A 21,178-nucleotide genomic window follows, 5' to 3' on the forward strand; every position below is an offset into this window, starting at 1 on the left:
AATGACAGTGGAGGGCCCTGTCAGTTGAGATCACAGGGCTGGCGTGCCGGCTGACGATGGGCTTGCTTGTGTTGTGTGAGTGGGTGTGGTGTAACAGAAAGTTTGTGGGATATCTGGGCTGAGCTATGCAGTGAGCTAGTATCAGTAGTTTGTGGTAACAGGCTAGAGCATGTCACGTATATATTTATTAAAAAAAAGACCTAGAGGTTGGAGACAGAAGCTGCTCCTAGATAGGCAATCGGAGGTCTTCTCCCCCGGTCCTTCCATGTCACTGTCTTTATAGTTTCATGTCTGTTTAAGGGTTCCTTTGTAAAGATCTGTATTGCAGTAGAACTTGAGAGCAGCTCCATGCCTCTCCCCTTGGAATTTACTTTGTGTTGTACCATGGCGAAAGCATATTCTGGTAATGAATAGTGAAAACATACATTTTGGCAAAACATGGCAAAGCAATTTAAAAGTAAAGATTGAAGCATAACATAAGGTGACCAGATTTTTAAGTCCTTAAACTGGGACATCATGAAAAGACCTAGCGTCCAAGCTATGGGGAAGCTGTAGAGTTTTTATTTTCACTTTGGCAATGTTTGATCTAATATCATATTGAAAGTAAATGCAGAGACTCGTGGTGATATTCAGAGTGGAATCTTTTACTTTCAAAAACGTTTTCTTGTGAATAAATTATTTTATTGTCTTTGTAATTTCATTTCTACACAAGTATAGTTATTATATTACATAGCAATTCAATTGAGATTCTCAATTCACAAAAAAAATCTATACTATTGCTGATTACTGCTTCAAATCTAGTCCCTTTTCTGCTTGGATTTATAGATACTAGGAAATCTTTTTTTTTCTGTCATGTTCTACTATTAAACAAGATTTATACATTTTAGATTATGTGTTGGAAAGCGTAAAGGTGATGAAATGTGTTAAATATCCTGTCTTTTGACTGTGTGCAATAAATGAAGCCCACTTATTCACCCATAAGCTTTTCACAGATAATCAGCTTTTTTGAGTTTTGTTGATTACAGAAACAGGAATTTCCTTCTGAAGTAGTCCATTTCCATTTTTCGGTACCAATCAATGATAATGAGAAAGGGTCTCATTTGTTTGCTAATTTTAGCTGAGGGGGCTCCCAAGTGGCGCATCCAGTAAAGGCCCTCCGCGTGGAGTACAGGATGCGCCCTATAGCCTGGAGGTCACCTGTTCGAGTCCAGGCTATTACACTGCCGACACTGAAATTAAAAAAAGAACTGGGCTTTCCAAATTAGGGCGAAAACGAGAATAAATAGTTGCCAATTCCAAATAATAAAAAAAAAAAGTATAGGCTGAGACATGGATCAAGATGTAATAAGATTCCATCATATTCCTTTTCTGATCAAATTAAATGTTGTCACTTTTTTACTTACGAAAGGAATACTATTTAATCTTCCTTAATATAAGCATTAGCCTATGTAAAATGCACGGAGAAGTTTTCTCATTATCATTGATTGGTACTGAAAAAAGTATCATTGTACTGAAAAACTGCATAGACAAGGCAGGTAATGTCATCATACAATAAACATGTTTTTAACAGGTTTCTTTCCTGTCGGCTTAACACTTGTTAAAAAGGACATTTTGGAATTAAAACTATTTGGAGAAACTTAAAGGGATTGACCCCACCCCCAGTCCCCCAGTAATTTAAGCCCTGACCTTTGCCTCTTTTGTTGAAGGAAAAACATGTTTTTTATGAATGTCTTGTTTTTCTTCTTTTAAACTAATAGCAGTGATAAAGTAAAATGCTTATAAAATACATTTTTACAGCTATCACACTTATGCAGCAGATAGCATTACTCTTAAACAGGAGTAATCCATTGTCTATTTTTTTTCTTAAACTTTGCAAGATAAAATCTACTGCTTCAATAATACATTTAACACAGAAATAAAAATAAAGGGTCACCAAATTAAAAAGAGATGTATCCTGCCTCTAAGGCAGCTTATTTAGATATTTTTAAAGAAGAAAGGTAAAATTAAATGAGGACTTGATTATTTTTTTGTAATTGTTTTAAACTATTTGTATCATATACAGTACTCAACTATCAATGTAAACAACTATCAATGTAAATCTGTGCATTTGTTTTCCACCCTATATTCCAGCTGTTGTGTCGGTGAGGGAGGTGCTGCCAGCCTGAGTCCCGGAGAGAGAGGTCCCGCCGGTGCTGGAATTCCCAATGTGGTCACTGCTAGGATGGTCACGGCTGGAATGCCCTGGGTTGATGTTTTAAGAGGAGAGCTGGCTGACTGCGGCCATGTGTTACATTGCACCCTGCAGCGACTAAGGTGTGGGCGATGTAATGATCTGTGCATTTGTTTTCCACCCTGTATTCTCCCTGTTTCTATTGTAATTCCTGCTCTGTATTACCTGCTGTAATTGTGTTCCCTCGCTCTGTATTTCCCACCGCTGCTCTGTTTTCCTCTTGTCTGTGTCAGCCAGCTTGTGCGTGTTCTGTGTCTCCCCTGTGATGGTCCTATCTGTGTGTGTTCCCATTGGTCCAAAGCGTGCGGCTGAGTCTGTAACAAGCTGCTTCCTGGGCATTGATACACACATTGTGTACTTGCGTCTGTCACTCAGGTCAACCCTGCTTTATCAAAAGCAGTATGAAATCGCGTAGCCAACCCGCATGACACTGGGTCCTGACCCAGGTAGGTTCCGACATGGGTAGAGCATGCCAGTGTGAAAGGGGCTTTAGAGTGTACCTGTGGTGAAAGTGAATTTAGACTGATTTCAATAGAAATATATTTCCATATACTTTTCTCACATTTTACAGCCCCTCCTATTGTTGTGATGGGCTTTTTTGATGCACAAACCACGACAAGCTTCAGTGCATTGTGTTGTATGTAAACATGGCACGGTGATGTGACATGACAGCGTTGATTTCCGCAATTGTCATCCATAACTACACAAGAAGCAAAGTTGTTTGCACGCAGATATACAAATATCATGGATGAAGAGAATAATTCCCACACAATACAATGGTACCTGTATGTGCCGTTAATGTCAGACTACCCTAGTCTGACCTCTTCAGGCAGCAAGAGTGATGATTCAGCTGAGGATGGCTGCCAGTTCGTTTTAGTAACAGTGGATAAACCCACCCACAATTCTCTGTGATTGGTTGCAAATATGAATGTTGACTCTTCAGTAATTCTCCAGATTTGCACAGCATTGTACAGCCGCTTTTTAATGCTACTGGTCGTTCAACCTTCCCTTTAGTCACATCAAGTGTGATTGTATTGTTATAAGTTATATATGGTAGTAACATAGCAGTCTGCATAAAAATACAATAAAACACAATATTCTGTAACCGGCGTGGCAACGCTCAGGGACAAAACAAGATGATATGAGCTTCCCAAGAAAAGTCCTTGGGACACTGGAACTGGAGTTCAAAAAATGGGACTGTCCCGTCCAAAACAGGACGTATGGTCACTTAAGCATTAGGGCCCATTTAGTTTCTGAATTTTCTTATTACATTCCATCTCATTGTTATCCAATATCACATTGTCTTACTGGGTTACACGTTTCACAATCCACTGCATTTCCACAGTTCAGTGTGTATTGATGGAGTACTGCTGAATGCAGGTTTACCGTGCTATTTGTTAAATTAATCTTAACCAGATTATCTGTTGAGAGCAATTTCTTACAGGTCTGAAATATATCACAACAAATGTATTATTTTTGTTTCGAATCACGTTCTAGATCCCATTCTGTTCAGTATTGTCCCTAAATACAGCTGGTACACTAGAGTGAACAAACTGAGATGCCCCCACCCATGTAACACTTAGAACTTGGGTGTAAGAAATACTACACTGTACTATTGTACTGATGCATTTGTTAGATTTACTAATGGCAGTAGAGTGTTGCATCAGAGCAGGTTAATGGTTACACTGGGGTGTACCTGGTGTACTTGGATAAAGAAGATTCTGAGAGCTCTATAAAGGCTACAGGGAGGTCACCAGGATGTGGTGACTGAAACAGAAATAGATATCAGATATTTCTGATAGTTCATACTTATAGCAAGTTGCTTTTTAAGTTCAGTTTTAATAAGAAACATGTAAAAGTGTAACTTACAGTATTGTGTAAGTATAGCAATCTGGTATGAATCACAAGTGCAGCAAAACTGCAATCTGAGATCAGTATTGCAGGCTAGGGGCTAGGCTCAGCTGCAGCACAGTTAAACCTCAGGTGCAGTGCAGTTACAGTGCAGTCTAGCTACACCCATACACCCTGCTTCTCCAATTCAATACACCTTTTTTTGCATTTTAACCGCAGTTGGTTTTCTGACAGAGGAAACGCTGCCTATTTTGACACGTAAAGGAAATGACTCATAGTGAGTCTGCACTGTTCATTTCCAGCCATCATCATCAGCATGTGGGCAGCTGTGAGAAAAAGCTTCTACTCACCTCAACTGGAGGCACTGACGCCCCCCCCCCCCCCCCCCCTCCAGACTGTCATGAACTTCAGCATTTTCATATTTAAATAGTGCCTGCTCACCAACTACAGAACAATAACATTGCTTAATCAAGAAGATGAAACTTCCATCTCTGGATCATTACACCGTGTAGCTGTTAATTCATTTTATTCCACAGTTAACCAACACATTAAATACAGCTGGTTATGCAGGTCTCATGAATATTAAAACTTTAAATGCTTACATCTCTAAACTAAGAGCGTGTTAGTGCTTCCTCTCAGGCAGTGATAGATGATCGTAAATGCTACTAAAAACATTATTTATCACTGTTAAACATACAGTACCAAGCTTTATTCACAAAGCTTTAAGGAATATTTTTTCAAAGACTGCTTTTTTATCAATGAAATCAAGTTTGATGAACATGATGTAACCTTTCTAAACCGTCAATGGCTTCATTAACAAAAATAAAGATCAGTTTCATGACTACCTAATTTTATTCATAAAAACTGGATTTAAATGAACAGAGCCCACTACATTTATTAATTACTATATGCTGCAGGTTGGTGTTTTCTTTCACTGTTCCTTGCTTGTGCTTATGAAATAACCTTTTTACTGACTTATTAGGGTGTTGGAGGGTAGCAGTACTCATCAGAAACAAAAAATGTCGTTATTTTTTTTTCTGTTTTCTGAGCGCCATCCCTGGAAGCGCTGATCTGCTGCTGTAGGTGGACAGGGATGTCTTTACAATGTTGTCTTTACAAAGCTGGTCCTCTGAAATCTTGGCCAATGCACCTGAATAATCCAGTAATGCACCTCAATAATACAAACCCATTGCCTTTGCTACTTATCAGTGCTGGTTCTCTCATGAACATTTCCACCAGATTGTGGGGGAGGATTTTTATACGGCGGACTACTGTCTATTAAGAACTACTAAACGTGTGACCTAGTGGAGATTTTAACCCAAGCTTAAAGTGGTGAAAGGCTGGTGTTTCAACACATGAAGCTATCCATAGAAGGATATTACCACCTCCATGCTTGACAGTAGGTATGGTGTTATTTGCTTTGTACGCCTCACCAGACTTTCTCCAAACTTAATCATTATCAGTGTGACCAAGTAGCTCGATTTTTGTTCATCACTCCACAAAACCTTTAACCAGAACTCATATCCATCATTTAAATGCCGTTTTGCAAAATTTAAGTGATTGTGACGTTTTCCTAAGAGTGGCTTTTTCCTTGGCCTGCGACCATTGAGACCTTCACCATGCAATACTCGACCTATGGTTGAAATGGAAACCCTAGTCCCACTTGCAGCCAATTCATTTGAATATCTTTGGCAGTCAGTCTTGGATTGTTATTAACCTTCCTTACAATCCTTCTACTTGTTCTTAGTGAAAGAACCTTCTTTCTTCCAGACCGAGGGAGTGACAGTACATGAGTCTTGTACTTCTTGATAATAGAAACAATAGTTGAAATTGGGATATTCAAATGCTTGGAAATCTTCTTGTATCCTTCTCCAGCTTTATGACAATAAATAATTTACAGATAACTCTTTACCTTTTCCCGTATTGACTTATTGGTAATGACAGCAATCATCCTGTCCCTAACCCTTTTATACTCTGTAACGGGGCGAGATCTGTGCTGGCTATCTGGCATATGCATGATCCTGTAGGGGAGGAGTTTGGAGCCCTGTAGGATCCGCCTGTCAATCATGGCAATGACACAGAGAGGTTGGATGAGGGTGTGTTCTCTCCCTCTCTCTGAGTGGTCGGGAGGCGTAGCCTTGTGGGGGTGTCTGACCTATAAAAACTGTGCTTTGTTATTCCTCAGCCCTGCCAATTTAGGAAGAATAACAGTGACAGCCTGGTCGTGAGGGACTGGAGAAATCAAAACGGGACAGGCAAACAAGGCTGAGGAAGAAAGCCAATCCGGAGAAGAAAAAAATAAAAGAAAAACCATATTTACATACCCGAATCGGGACATGTGTATTTAGCAGGGAAACCCTGGGCAACCCCACAGAGTATAGTAAGGGAATAGCAAAGTGCAGGCTGAAGACCCGAGCTGTGCGGGTAGCAACGATGGGGGAACGCTGCAAGAGCAGCACCTTTTATTTGTAGTTTTCTTATTGTGTTTTATTTTACTTTTTACTTTCGCCCCCTTTTATTTGTAATATTATTTTGAGCACCTGCGTGTGCACCAAGAATAAACAGCCAACCTTTTACAATTGCTGGTATTGGGTTGTGCTCTAGAGACAGTGCTACAGTGCCACCTGTGGCGTAAATAAATCTGTGCACCAACGGCGTCTTCAACTACAGTTCTGTCTTGTGTCCAGTGAATTCCCACACCCTCCCACACTCTCTAACAATGTTCACCTACAATCCAGCATTTTCTAGAATTAGGTTCTGCATTATCATATTGAAATTTTAGCACCTTGTAGATGTAACACCTCCCCAGGGATACAGGTAGCGTACAGACGCAGCACAAGCAGCACACACCTGCCTTTAATTCCAAAATATCACAAGATGTAAAGCGACTACACCAGTTCAGTGTGATAAGGCACAGAACAAATTACAGAAGATCCTTTAGGTTATTTTTATTCAGATAACAGATCTAAAAATGTAGGAACAAGGTCGCCAAGAAAATCAGGTCATGTATTAAAGGTCATGTAGGGCAGCAGTGTGGAGTAGTGGTTAGGGCTCTGGACTCTTGACCGGAGGGTTGTGGGTTCAATCCCAGGTGGGAGACATTGCTGCTGTACCCTTGAGCAAGGTACTTTACTTACATTGCTCCAGTAAAAACCCAACTGTATAAATGGGTAATTGTATGTAAAAATAATGTGTAAAAAATAATGTAATTGTATGTAAAAATAATGTGATATCTTGTAACAATTGTAAGTCGCCCTGGATAAGGGCGTCTGCTAAGAAATTAATAATAATAATAATAATAATAATAATAATAATAATAATAATAATAATAATAATAATAATAATAATAATAATAATAATAATAAAGTGCAAATGCAACAACGCTGCTACCCAGCAATAAAGTGGAGATGCACATTCAAAGACACAGTAAAACTGTCATATTAAAAAGAACACCATGGTACAAAAAATGAAAGTACAAATATCCACACCACACACACAATGTCCGTCCAGGGGAGGGAACACACAGAGAGAACGAGAGAGAAACCAGCATCGCAATACAGCCTATTCTGTGCACTTCTTAAACTCCAATCGACTACCAAACAGGATAAAAACACTCGGGCCGTTCGCGCTCATTATTCAACATCGGCATACCATCAGCCCAATACTTATTGTCGGGATGCTCTGGTCCGTTTCAGTCTCTCGCACTCATCGTTCCACACTTCAAACACTGCGATCTCACTCCTGCACAGACATACAAACCCCTGTATGCCCATCCCATCTGTAAGGCAAATATAGGGAAGCGGGTGGAGAAGCCAACATAACGTGATACAAATCAATTATCAAAAAGTGTCAGAGAACATAAAACGTGCACTAATCAAATCAATAAAATAATTTTATAAAAATAATAACATTGAAATGTAAAATAAATGTGAACAAGGCATTCTTGACCCTGTTATATAGACAATACTATCATAGCATCAAAGGGTATGAATACTTTTGTATTAAAAATTGCTGTAATAAATAATATATTTTTTGTAACTTTTTGACTACAACTGTATGTATATATATATATATATATATATATATATATATATATATATATATATATATATATTAATGTCTCTGCAGAGTTAAAAATGGTTAACAGCAATGACATATAAACCATGTATACTTTGCTTGATGATGTTTGTAGTGACGAGGTTAAATCTAAAAGAAGTAGGACCAGTCTGTGGAAAAGTTGGTTCTCATATTCCCCCCCTTGGTCATGATGAAGTAGTTTCGGGAAGCCAAACCGTAAAACAAAGTAATTTAAAATGTTATCAGCAACAGTCTTACCGGATTTATTAGTGTTTGGGTAGGCTTTAAATTTGCCCGTAATGGCCAACTTTAATGCCAATAACTCTAACTTCCCAGAGTGCAAGTTATAATTTTTCTCTGCTGGAGTGAGAGATCTGGAGCTTAAGCTATTACTCTTAGCTAACTAGTCTGACGCTTATATAGTACGGCACCTAGTCCTTGGTTTGAGGCATCCACATGTAAGATAAATGGTGTGTAAAATCTGGGTAGGCTATTACTGGTGGCTGCATTAAACAATCGATTAGCTGGTTCAACACGCTTTGGTTTTCTGATGTCCAAGTGATAGCTAGATGTGAAGGGACCTGACCTGATACCCTACCTGTAGGGGGGGTGGGGGAGGGAGGGTTAGGTCAGCCAGGGTGTCCTCGGCTCACCGCGCACCAACGACCCCTGTAGTCTGTCCGGGCGCCTGCGGACTTGCCTGTAAGCTGCCCAGAGCTGCGTTGTCCTCCGACGCTGTAGCTCTGAGGCGGCTGCACGGTGAGTCCGCAGAGTGTAAAGAAGCGGGCGGCTGGCGGCACACGCTTCGGAGGACAGCGTGTGTTCATCTTCGCCCCTCCCGAGTCAGCGCAGGGGTGGTAGCGGTGAGCTGAGCCTAAAAAAAATTGGGCATTTCAAATTGGGGAGAAAACAATAAAAACTAATTGGCAACGACTAAATTAAAAAAAATAAATAAAAAAAAAAAACTTTGCTCTTGTGGTTGATATTGTTGCTGGAACCCCTCAACAGGATTACAGCCTTTTTAGTGGGAGTGTTCATTTTCACTAATGCTGTGTAGCTATTGTAACCAAGGACAGGCTGTTTTTTACTACGTGTATTAAAGAAAGCACACAATAAAACTGAACCCGATTTTACCCAATGTGGTGTACATGGCAGGAGACAAATCCACATTAAACCTGTTTTCTAGATTCATATTATTAAACCTGAAACCAGTAAACAGTAGTACAGTATTTTTCATGCAGCATGTATTGGACTTGATCTGAACACGGGATCTAGAAATGCATGGACCCAGTCAACACTGTGACTGTGATTGTAGATGCTGGCAGGTGCTGCCCCCGTGTGGCCTCTGAAGTTAAACACTGCTGTAGAGGGTACCCACTTTCTTCTCGTTCACTGACAAAGGCATGCTGTCCCACAATGAGTACGTGGTGTAGTGGTCACAATGCTCTCCCACCTGGGAATCCCATGGAATGGAATCGCTCCTCAGTGCACCAACAATAATTATAATAATAATAATAATAATAATAATAATAATAATAATAATAATAATAATAGTGACATATTATTATTATTTATTTCTTAGCAGACGCCCTTATCCAGGGCGACTTACAATCGTAAGCAAATACATTAAGTGTTACAATACAAGTAATACAATAAGAGCAAGAAATACAATAACTTTTGTTCAAGCAAAGTACAAGTGTGACAAACCACAATTCAATAATACAGCAGATAATAGTGATAGTTACATCAGGATATGATTAAATACAAAATACTACAGGTTAAACACTTGGCAGATTACAGTATTCTGAAGTACAGGATTAAATGTAGTAAAATAGGGGGCAGATAAGAGCAAAATAAAGCACATTTAAATGAAGGGTGATAGTGTCCCAGGATACAAACAGAGGAGTTCTACAGGTGCTGTTTGAAGAGGTGAGTCTTAAGGAGGCACCGGAATGTGGTCAGGGACATAGATCACATAGAAGCTGTTCTGTAAGAAGCAGTCATGCTCCATCATTGAGCTTCAGTCATTACATGTTTGTAAAGAAAGAACCCAGTATGGATATAAGGTGCTATGTTAAAGTTTTTTAAATACCAGACTAACAAGTATTAAATACATCAAAGGAGAAATGCAGTGAAGACCACAATCTGGACAGTTTGCTAGTTGTTCATATGAGTTTATGAATGTTATTGTTTCATTGTACTGCTGTTTTTTTTTTTATCAGAGATTACATATTCTAATATATAGTACACACAAGGATCTTTATTCTTAAACATTAATTCCTGCCTTTACACAGAAGCAAATGAGATCAATTTACAAAACTGTGCAACTAAACAATACTTTTTTTCTAAGCTTTTTTGGTTTTATTGACACAATTCTAGAAAATTGTATTTATCAAAAACAGACTGTGATCTTTAAGCTTTGTGAAAAGGGCCCAATGGGTGAAATAATCAGAAGAGTCAGCCGCATTAGGTCAGAGGTCAACTTCAAGGTTATTGGTACGCAAGTGTGAATGCTGAAGTCAGTTAAGCAATGCTAGCTTTGTCGAATGAGTTCTGTGGATTTCTATTGAATAACTAGGGCTTCTGATTTTTGGTTTTAACTGATAAAAACCGATAAAACACTCCTGATACAAAAAAATTAAATCGGGGGATAGTCAATAAGCACCAGCAAACACCGTAAAAACTGTGGGAATGGTTAATCTATTCACGTTGACTTTACCCTTTTCACATTTAAAAAAATAAACCTACTACAAAAATAATAATAAATACATGTCCCTGTGCAGCTGGGCAATGTTCCGCCTTCCTGATTTGTATCTATCATTGATTAGTTCTGAATACTTTAAACCCGCCCCAACTACTGAGTGACAGCACATTCCTACGTTTCTACTGAAGACTCCGTTTGCGAGATTTAAAACGAGAATACAATCAGGATGAAGGCTTGTTAGCGGGATTTAAAGCTGTATTACAGTTAAGACACGAAGGATTTAAAACAGAATTGTGGCAAAATGTACAAAAATGCCTACACACAAAACCCCCAGGAGAATGTGCCCGTGACCATAGGGATTCTGTTGTGGAAGACAGCAAAGGAAAGAAGTTGCAAGTAGAGTTACTATACATATTTTGACACACACACACACACACACAAAAAAATAAAAAACGCTCAAGAATTTTGGAAAGTAACTGAAAACACTAATTTCCAGTATATCAAAAACGAAAGCCCCGTAAAAAACTATTTACATAAAACTCGAAAATAGCTAAAAATAAGCACAGAAAAATACAATTAATAAAACCCGAAAAACAGAAGCCCTGTGTATAATCCATACGATCAAGAGAACCATAAACACGCAGAGGGGAACTATATAACACTGATAGAGTGCTGTTTTTATAAACCAACTTTATATGTGATTCAGCAATGGGAACTGAAGTCATTCTGTCATTTGATTTCAATAAATGCAAGATGGATTCTAAAATGAGATCTGGTTATTCACGCTATAGCATTACATACAAAAAAAAATATATTCAACAATATGTCTTTCAAAACTTATTCTATGAAGTTATATGCCAAATGTGATGCTAGTATCTTAAAGCCACATAAAATGGTCAAGGCTAATGTTATTATTAATTTCTTAGCAACGCCCTTATCCAGGGCGACTTACAATTGTTACAAGATATCACTTTTTTTTTTTTTTTTTTACATACAATTACCCATTTATACAGTTGGGTTTTTACTGGAGCAATTTAGGTAAAGTACCTTGCTCAAGGGTACAGCAGCAGTGTCCCCACCTGGGATTGAACCCATGACCCTCCGGTCAAGAGTCCAGAGCCCTTACCGCTACTCCACACTGCTGCCCTATGTCACTGGTCTATAGCCCTGTTCACACTTGCATTTTTATACCGGTATCGTTGCAGAACAATATTGCAACGTCTGTGTTACCGGCATTGTACCAATATAACTGTATTGATATGAAACCCAGACAAGAACACGTTTTGTACCGGTACAGTGAAGTGTGGACAGGTGGATCGGTGCACCAATGATATTCTCAAATCCACCTTTACTCCTGCCATACTTGTTTAATAAATGTATTGTTTTTTTAATATTTACAGATAAGTTACAGTAGTAGAAACTGATGGCTAATACCAGTAAATCCAAGTTTTATAATTGCACCCGTCCACTCTGGTACTGTGAAACGCTCATCTCTGTTTTCTGCGCATGCACCATCTTTGGTGCTGCGTTCAGAAAAGTGCATTTTTCATATAGATTACGGTATGTCAGCATTATCACAGGTTATGTTTTTCGTCAAGACACCCTGGGCAATAGTAAAACAGATTTCACAAGTTTTTTATATTTTTAAACATTGATAAAATAAGCTCAAAGCAGCTCAATCCGACACCGCTCCATTGACTGTCAATAGAGAATCTTGGTGTAATACAGAATATCTCTGATGTAAGTGTATCGATATAAACCAGCTTTCATGTGGACAGGTATATCGCAACAGTATCAGTCTTATACTGTTGAAAATTGAGTTAGGACAGAAAGTGGTATCGTATCGGTGTATTCTAAACCAAAACCAATTTGACCAATTTTGTTCCGATACAAGTGTGAACAGGGCTTATAAGAGTGTCTGCTTTAATAAAACATTGTGGGCCTGCACACCTTCAGAATATGTGCTGGAACCCAGTCACCCCTGACACATTAAGAATTCTATCACTCAAAGAAAAGGGCTGACATTAACCCAATCAGGAAATTAAGATAAAGGAATATGGAATGCTAGCAATGCTATACCTTCGACATATTGCATTATGACATACTGGAACCCTTCACTCATTAGGGCAAATGACATTCTGGTTAAATGTTGTTACTGGCTGCCCTCTGTCCATGTATTTTTCTAGCAAACTACAGCATTCCCCCAAATGGACAGGTACCATCAACACCTTCTTCTGACTTTGCTGCCCCACAATGACAGTCAGAGTACTCCCTGTCTTGCAGTTCAGTGCTGTCCAGTTCCTGCAGAAACTGCTCCGTTCATTTCCATTCTGTTTGTAGACAAGTGGGACCAGGAAACATTATTCTGATTGTGTGTTGACCTTTTCCATTTCCATTGCTGTAAGATGTCTTCTTCATGAGTATGGAAATTATTATTATTATTATTATTATTATTATTATTATTATTATTATTATTATTATTATTACTAGAAGGAAGGAGACACTTCTTCACAGTGAGGATATGGAATGGGCAACCTAATCATGCTGAATCACTTGGATCCTTTAATAACCAACATGAAAAAGTTTTGAGATCAACCAGCTACTAGGAACTGGACAAGCTCCTCTCGTTTGTAAATTTTCTTATGTTCTTAATTTTTCTTTCTCATAAAGATTTTCAAATGTTTGTCATTAAAAATGGTCATGTTTTTCAACAAAGCTGGCATATTTTTATTTTGTTTATGGTTTACTAATTTCACGTCACTCTCGACACCCAGCCCTCCCTGCCCAGACGGAGGCTCTCTTTTTGCTTCTCGACTGCTCTCTATCCTGGCTTGCTGGCGTTCCTTTGACTTGCCCCTGGTTTCTGAGGAGGCTCTTTTTCTCTGGAGGCTCTTCTCTTTATTGTTGGGACTGGGTGTGCTTCCTGCCTTCTCCTTCTCCAGCCTTGTCACACCCAGGTGTCCTCCAGCCCTGCCACATCCAACTGGCTCCAGCTGGTACTTTTGAGGGGATTGCTGCTGGGCACTGAGAGAGCCCTCCATGGGGCTCCTGAGGTCCGTTCTGCTCGGTTGTCGGGGGAGGGAAGAGCTGCGCCTGACATCACCTCTGTCCATCCGGCGTCCTTGACGATTACTGACAAGCTGCTCCCCCACTGAGGAATTAACTGCCTGCCCCAGCAGCCTCAGCTTCAGCTCGTGGCTCTCCGTCGAAGGTCCCACCAGCTGTATGCGCCCCCCGTCAGGGCCGATCACGAGAACTTTGTAAATATTTGCAAGCATATTGGACCGCTCCAGAATCTGACTTTGTTGCTGACTGTCATAGGAAGAGAGATTAATTTTCTGTGTCCGTAGAGTACGTCCTAGTTCAAATAACAGACTGGACAGCAGTTCCTTAGCTACTTTTAAAATACTTGCAGGGCTGTCATGGCCGATCACTGAAGTTAAGATCACAGTACTGATCTCATCACTCTCCTCTTCGCTCATTTCCACACAGTGGCTATCCAGTATCTCTGACATGTCCTGCTTATGGAAAGCTTTGGCGTACTTCAGCACATGCTTGTCAATGTTGAACGAAACTCTCTGGGCTTTCCTGGGGGTTTTATTGGCTTGAGGTGACAAAGGTAAGGTGACTAGCGGAGCTTTGGTGCGTCTCTCTCCCCTGGAGTGTGGATCATTCCTGTCCCTCGGAGAATTTGAGAATTTAGTTTTGGATATTGCCCCGGTCCCTGAGTCGTTAACCCTGTAGTGTCTGGCCCCCTGCGCTCCATCTGCAGTGTGAAGGTATCGGCTGGCTGGAGGGCCCCGGATATCTATGGGAGCAGCAGGCAGCAGTGCGTAGAGTTCAGTCCTCAGCTTCCTGAGCTCTGTGAAGGAGCCCTCGATTTGCAGCTCCCCAGGGTGTCCTCCCTGCAGCTGAGTCACCCTGAAGCTGTGTTTCTCAAGAAGCTCTCTCACCGTGCCTTGGTCTGGGAACATCTCCAGACTTAGGTTCGTCCTCACGGGCATGTCAACCTGCCAACAATTGAGATGTGGTTATTAGTGTTTGAATGGAGAAGGTGCATCAAGACAGAATCTGACTCCAGGCTAATGTACCTCTTTAGCAGGGTGTCTTGTTTTACTATTTCCACAAGCTGTTTCTTATGCCACATTTCCATTGGCACCATGAAACCAGTCTTTAAAACTTAAACTCATCTCATTATAATATTTTGACTGAGGATGTTGGTTTCATCCTCAGTTTACTATCACCTGTATCACAGTTGGTGTAATTTCCATTTATGAATCAATTCACCTGCCTCTAATATTTCTCTGACAATGTCTTTAATTCTTACCCCTCCAAATTATACCCTCTGAATGTAGTCTTTCAATGTGGACTAAGTCTGCTTCCTCGCTGTCCTATACATTAAGTCTATGTATTTAAATTTTGTATAGCAAATACAAAATAGTGTTTGCTGTCAGCGACAATACAGTAACCACAATAGCAATAGCAACTAGCCTCCAGTTTGAATGACAGGTTATAGAAATCAGACAACTGGACCCAGTCTGACTACTTTCAGCAATGTTATTTCAGCATATCATAACAACAAAGGCACTCTCTTCTCTAACAAAGCCAGGAGGATTTGAATAAACTTTATGAACACACTGTGAACAAGCTACTGAACAAAGAGCATGGGCTGCATTAACACATATAGGCTACTAGATACTGTATTTTTAATTACAGGGCCATCCATTCTGTTTTAGGAGCACCTGTGCGACTTTCATGACCTCAAAAACTGATAAGAAATCAAAATGTTGTCAGCTACATGTATAACTAAAAAAAGTTTTTTCTGTATATGTTTTAACATGCAAGTGTTTTTATCACTGTGTGTACCTGGGATTGTAGTCCATTGTATCATTATTTCTATTGCTTGCAAGGCTCTTCAAACTGCAAATCCCATACACCACTACTGGTACCGGTAAATGTGTGCAACCATGTGCACTTAGATCAGTGTTCAGTATTCATAGCTTGCAAGACGTGCAAGTTATAAGGATGTTAAGAACCAAAAAATGATCTAAATGTAACATAAATACTGAAATACACGAACCTCTACTCAAATCCTAATTAAAAAATTTAAAAGTTACTTGTACTTTTATTCTTTTACATGTTTTACATTTTTTTTTTTTGTTTTGTTTAATTTAGTCGTTGCCAATTAGTTTTTTTATTATTATTTTCCCCCCAATTTGAAATGCCCAATTATTTTTAGGCTCAGCTCACCGCTACCACCCCTGTGCTGACTCGGGAGGGGCGAAGATGAACACACGCTGTCCTCCGAAGCGTTGCCGCCAGCCACCCACTTCTTTACACTCTGCAGACTCACCGTGCAGCCGCCTCAGAGCTACAGCGTTGGAGGACCACGCAGCTCTGGGCAGCTTACAGGCAAGCCTGCAGGCGCCCGGCCAGACTACAGGGGTCGCTGGTGCGCGGTGAGACGAGGACACCCTGGCCGACCTAACCCTCCCTCCCCCCGGACGACACTCGGCCAATTGAGCGCCGCCCCCTGGTAGCTCCCGTCCACGGTTGGCTGTGGAATAGCCTGGACTCGAATGGGCGACGTCCAGGCTATAGAGCGCATCCTGCACTCTAGCGAGTGCTTTTACTGGATGCGCCACTCGGGAGCCCATGTTTTACATTTTTTAAGAGGTAGATAAAAACAAACAGTTCACAAACCATGTTTGTTTTGTGTACGAGGTACCTGGACTTTTTTTTGTATTGTTACAGTATTATTCAGACTATTGGAAATACACCACGATGCAGCATCATTCACTGCTGGTAATTTAAAGCTTTACAGATACAGCACACAACCCAGAGATTCAACTGGGATATTGAAGCCTGAAGCCTACCAGAGCGCACATTGAATTCTGAGCAAACCGCTTTACTTTTGGAATATTGAGGGAAATGTTTGTATTAATTTGCAACTAAAACTAGTGCTGAAAAACTTGAAATGTTATTTATTTTATCAGAGTCATTTTCTAATAGCAATATAACCCTCATTAGAGGGCTTTACCATTTGGCAAGGCCCTTCTCGTTCTGTTAAATGCTCTTGCCTCCGTCTTGGGACATTTAACTGCATAAGGCGAGTCTTCTTCATGTTCTATTGCTTGAGTAATGCATTTACATAAAAGTGGCACCATGTATAAAAAAGATGTGTTCAATGCATATAACAACAGCATATGTATCTTTGACAAATGTTTTGACTAGATGTCTTTTTCAATGGTGAAATTAGTTTTACAGGTCAGATTTTGTACGACATGGTTTGTTGGAGTCAGAATCTAATTTCTCTATATGACAGTGGTAAACTAAAAACTGGTACCAGGATCAAAAGTCCTGATCAATGGACAAGTAAAGCAGCACACTCATTCTGTTGCTATATGAGTGGCACCCACCTCTATTCTCTCCTCACTCTCCACTCTCCTGACTTCCAGGGGGTGTTTCCCTGACTGCAGCTCCAGAACTTGAGAGCGTCGCAGGACCCTGTCAGCAACTGGAGGGGAGATCAGAAGGAGAGACCAACTGAAACACTCTAGACTACAGTATTACCTCATTATTGCACAAGTTTGGTTCATTGGTGGTTAGACGTTATTGTTTGCTGTGCTAAAGCATGGACACTCTCATTAATTCGCTCCCCTCCATATTTCACAATTTGTGACGTGTTAAGGGTCGTTCACACTGGCGCGGCGTGGCAGATGCAGCAACACAAGCGGCAAGCGGATTTTTTTGCATTCACATTGAAGCGGCGCGAACATTTCAGAATGTGATAATAAAGTCTGGTTTATATGAGATAGATAGAGGGACTACGAACGGACACAGTGGTAGTTCACACTGAGTGATCCTCTCCCTGTATTAGTTAATTGTGATCAGTCAAAAAGGAGGTTTGGGAGAGGAGGGAGTCGTGCTCACAGTTTCATTAACTACATTGTATAACTGTACCACCTTTTTTTAAATGTACGAACAGCTGATCCAAAAAAAAAAAAATACTGGGTTGATTGACAGCAAATCCAACCACCCATTTTTATGGTATCACGCTGCACTGACATTCGCTAGCCTATCAGGCTTTGTTGAGTTGACAGACGCGCTGTAGCCAAAACAAATAATCAGAATGAACGCGGATAGGTAAACAAACTCAGGAATTGAAACAGTTTTGCCATTTCTGCCATTTCTGACATGTGTGTAGAAGCTAGGCTACATAGCCTATACAGTAATCATAGCCTATATACATTATATGCATTTGTGTGGGGGGTTGAGCGAGTCCAGCTTGCTTATGTATTCTCATTGGTTGATAGCAATGCAGCAAATAAAAAGTTCTCCCCGCGTCCTGTGTGAACACACAGGTAGACTATAATGGGAAGCGAAAAAAAAATATCGCCCGCGCTGCACCACTGTGAACGATCCTTTAGTCCTATAGCAAAAACAGTAAAAAAGAAAATCAATTGTATGCTCAGTATGTGCTTCAATCTTTCCTATAAACAGATCTGTGGTCCTACCATTTGCTCCATGGTCACAAAAGAGAACTTCTCTGCAGTGCTGTTCTCCATGCTTTTAATATTAAGCCTTTGCTGCCCAGTGTTCAATATATTTGACATTGAGAAAATAGGCATTAAACAGGTATGGGAACGTACCCAGGGCAGCAAAGGGTTAAACGTACTGCTCATTTCAATACTATACCAATGAAGGGGAGTTGTGAATATCAGGACTGGGTATAGCACTAATGGGAGTTTCTAACCCTGTGGGTTTTTTAATTCCAGTTCAGGTCTTAATGCCAAGCAGGTCCTACATTGGGTAAGTGAACCTGTTGTGGGTCAATTCATTATTATAGGATTTGATTAGAACAACAACCCAGACTGGAGCGGATCAGAACGACCAGAGTTGTCCACTACTGCCGTAGAGCAGAGGACCAATGTTCTTCTACCTTATTTTCTACCACAGGACCAATATAGACACATTAGCTGGGAAAGCAGTGAAATAAAAGAAGCTCAGTTGTGCTTTACCTTCCTCCTGCTCGAAGGTGACCAGCGCCTCTGCTGGTGTGTCGGTGGGGTATCTCACCTCCATGACCTCCCCTCCCCCATTCCGGGGCCGCAGGAAGTGAATCAGCAGCTTGTCGATCATCCGATCATTAGGGAGGACACTGGGAACCCGGAGGACCTGGAGCGTGCGTCTGTCTGCAGCCATGATCCTTCCACTGCGGCTGCAGATCACAGCTTGAGGCTACAGAGCAAACACAGATATAGTGACTTTCCAAGGCTGTTTCTCAGGATCTTAGGACCAGTTTTTTTCAATAGTGTCAATTTTTTTAACATTGTAAACCACCGTAATTAAATACTGTTTGTAAAAATCAATGAAATATTTGAAATAAATACAAGTTATACATACTAAATCAGGTAGTACAGTATACATTTCAGTGAAAATTGGTGCGTTAATCTTAATGGTAAATGACTGTTTACACAAATGGTTTAAACATTGAATCAGTTAAACGGAGACTTACAGCCTTAGTTGCAGGACTATCTAAAGATTTCTCAGTATTTAAAGCTGCAACTTTACACAAACAATATGATCCCTGTGTGAACTAGATCCTATGTATAGTTTAGCCTTCTGTGAACTTCATCAGAACCCAGAAAAAGACATTTCTGATTTGTCTTCAATATTACCACAGTAAATTTGCACAGTTTTCCCATGCCTTTCCCACGATAATACTATTATACTATGCAGTACGTTTACCATAGTTTACCATGGGTTTACTATACCTCTCTCGCTTTTACAATACTTACCTGTGCTTTACCATGCTCTCGCTATTCTTTACTGCACGTTGCTGTGCTTTTACTATGGGAAACTTTTATAAGGGTTAGATTACCATGGTTTGTTTTCTAATATGCCATGCCATACCTCTCTGGCCTTTACAATGCTTACCTGTGCTTTATTACACTTTGGTATGCTTTTACTATGGTAAAGTTGTATAAGGGTAACTTCCTCCCTTCATAAAACCTTCAGACCACTGTGACTGTGAATTAAACAGTGATTCTCCTGCTAATAAACTCAGTAGCAACCAAGTGGAATATGAATACCATGCAAGTTCCATCTCAGGGAGGCAAAATAAAAATGCATACACATGTTGGTGTTTCTGTATACAAAAAATATTTTACAACAGCATTATGGGGCTAATATCTTAATATTTATGAGGTGTGGCTGCACCTGTCTATTTTAAAGATGCATCTCCTCAATCATTTATTGGATTATTTTTCAAAAGAAGCAGTAGTATATTGGACCGTGGAAAGACATACCGGTATGACCCTATTAATAACGTTCGTGTCTTCTAATATGAAATAAAACATGTATAAATATAAGAAGAAGAAGAAGAAGAAGAAGAAGAAGAAGAAGAAGAAGAAGAAGAAGAAGAAGAAGTGAAATGACTAACAAAACCACAGTCTGTCATTTTTATTTATGTACTTATTTATTATAATAGACGTGAGTGAGCCTCTCTTTAAAAACCCCACAAAAGGATATCACTGTAGTACCACTATACTATGCATCGAAGTTATCATTATTTTCAATTTCGATATCTCGGGATCAAACTTCAATCTAGTTTAAATGAAATAGTAAACAATAAACTATACACATATGTTGTATTGATGAATAAAATGTCTGTCATCAAAAAACAACACAAGTTACAGTATGTCAAATGCAAACTCCAGCACGCAAAAATAAAATTCGAAACTTAAAAATGTCTACCTTTTGTCAGGAGCTGTGGATTGTTCTCTCCCTTTTCATAGGCAACAACCTCAAAGTAAAATTCTTAACCCGTGAACTTTACACCTTGTAAAATGACCAGAACAGAAACGAAAGTAAAACTGAATCTCTCACGATTCGTCATCATCACGGAACTTTTTAATAAATAGAACCTAGGGGCGGAGCTCGGGATTCCAGCCCAGCGTGCTACTATGTACAGTACTTCACATTCAGGTAAGGGGAAGGCCCCAGGCTATTTTCGGCCCCCCCCCTTTTTTTTTTTTTTTTTTACTGTTGTGTTAGGTCTGTGCCTAAGGTTACAGTACATCTCATACATGAAATGAATGTGCACACACTAGTCTTCATAAAAAAAGTTAAATAGTCTGAGACCCACTCTGTTTAGCACAGATAACAAAAACCACAGACAAAGAGACGCTTTTTAGAAGAAAATAAATACATTATTTATTGTTTATACAATTTTAGCATGGCCAGCTCAAATCTGACAGTGTACAATGAAAATTCAGGATGTAGGGAACATGGGGGAAAAAATGTTTGAACAA

At 39.9% G+C, this 21,178-nt stretch overlaps 1 protein-coding gene across 1 annotated transcript; it reads right to left on the reverse strand.

Annotated features, from left to right (window-relative positions):
• Positions 1-9,737: 9,737 nt before the first annotated feature.
• On the reverse strand, positions 9,738-20,755 carry LOC117399979 (RNA-binding protein 43-like). The gene is made up of 4 exons (XM_033999443.3): positions 20,622-20,755; positions 18,884-19,103; positions 17,282-17,379; positions 9,738-14,872 (listed from the first exon to the last, which is right to left on the reverse strand). The coding sequence occupies exons 2-4, from the start codon at positions 19,065-19,067 to the stop codon at positions 13,511-13,513; spliced, it is 1,644 nt and encodes a 547-aa protein (XP_033855334.3). The 5' UTR covers positions 19,068-19,103; positions 20,622-20,755; the 3' UTR covers positions 9,738-13,510.
• Between the last annotated feature and the right edge of the window lie 423 nt (positions 20,756-21,178).

Source organism: Acipenser ruthenus, chromosome 4 (assembly GCF_902713425.1).
Source record: "Acipenser ruthenus chromosome 4, fAciRut3.2 maternal haplotype, whole genome shotgun sequence".
Lineage (NCBI taxonomy): Eukaryota > Metazoa > Chordata > Actinopteri > Acipenseriformes > Acipenseridae > Acipenser > Acipenser ruthenus.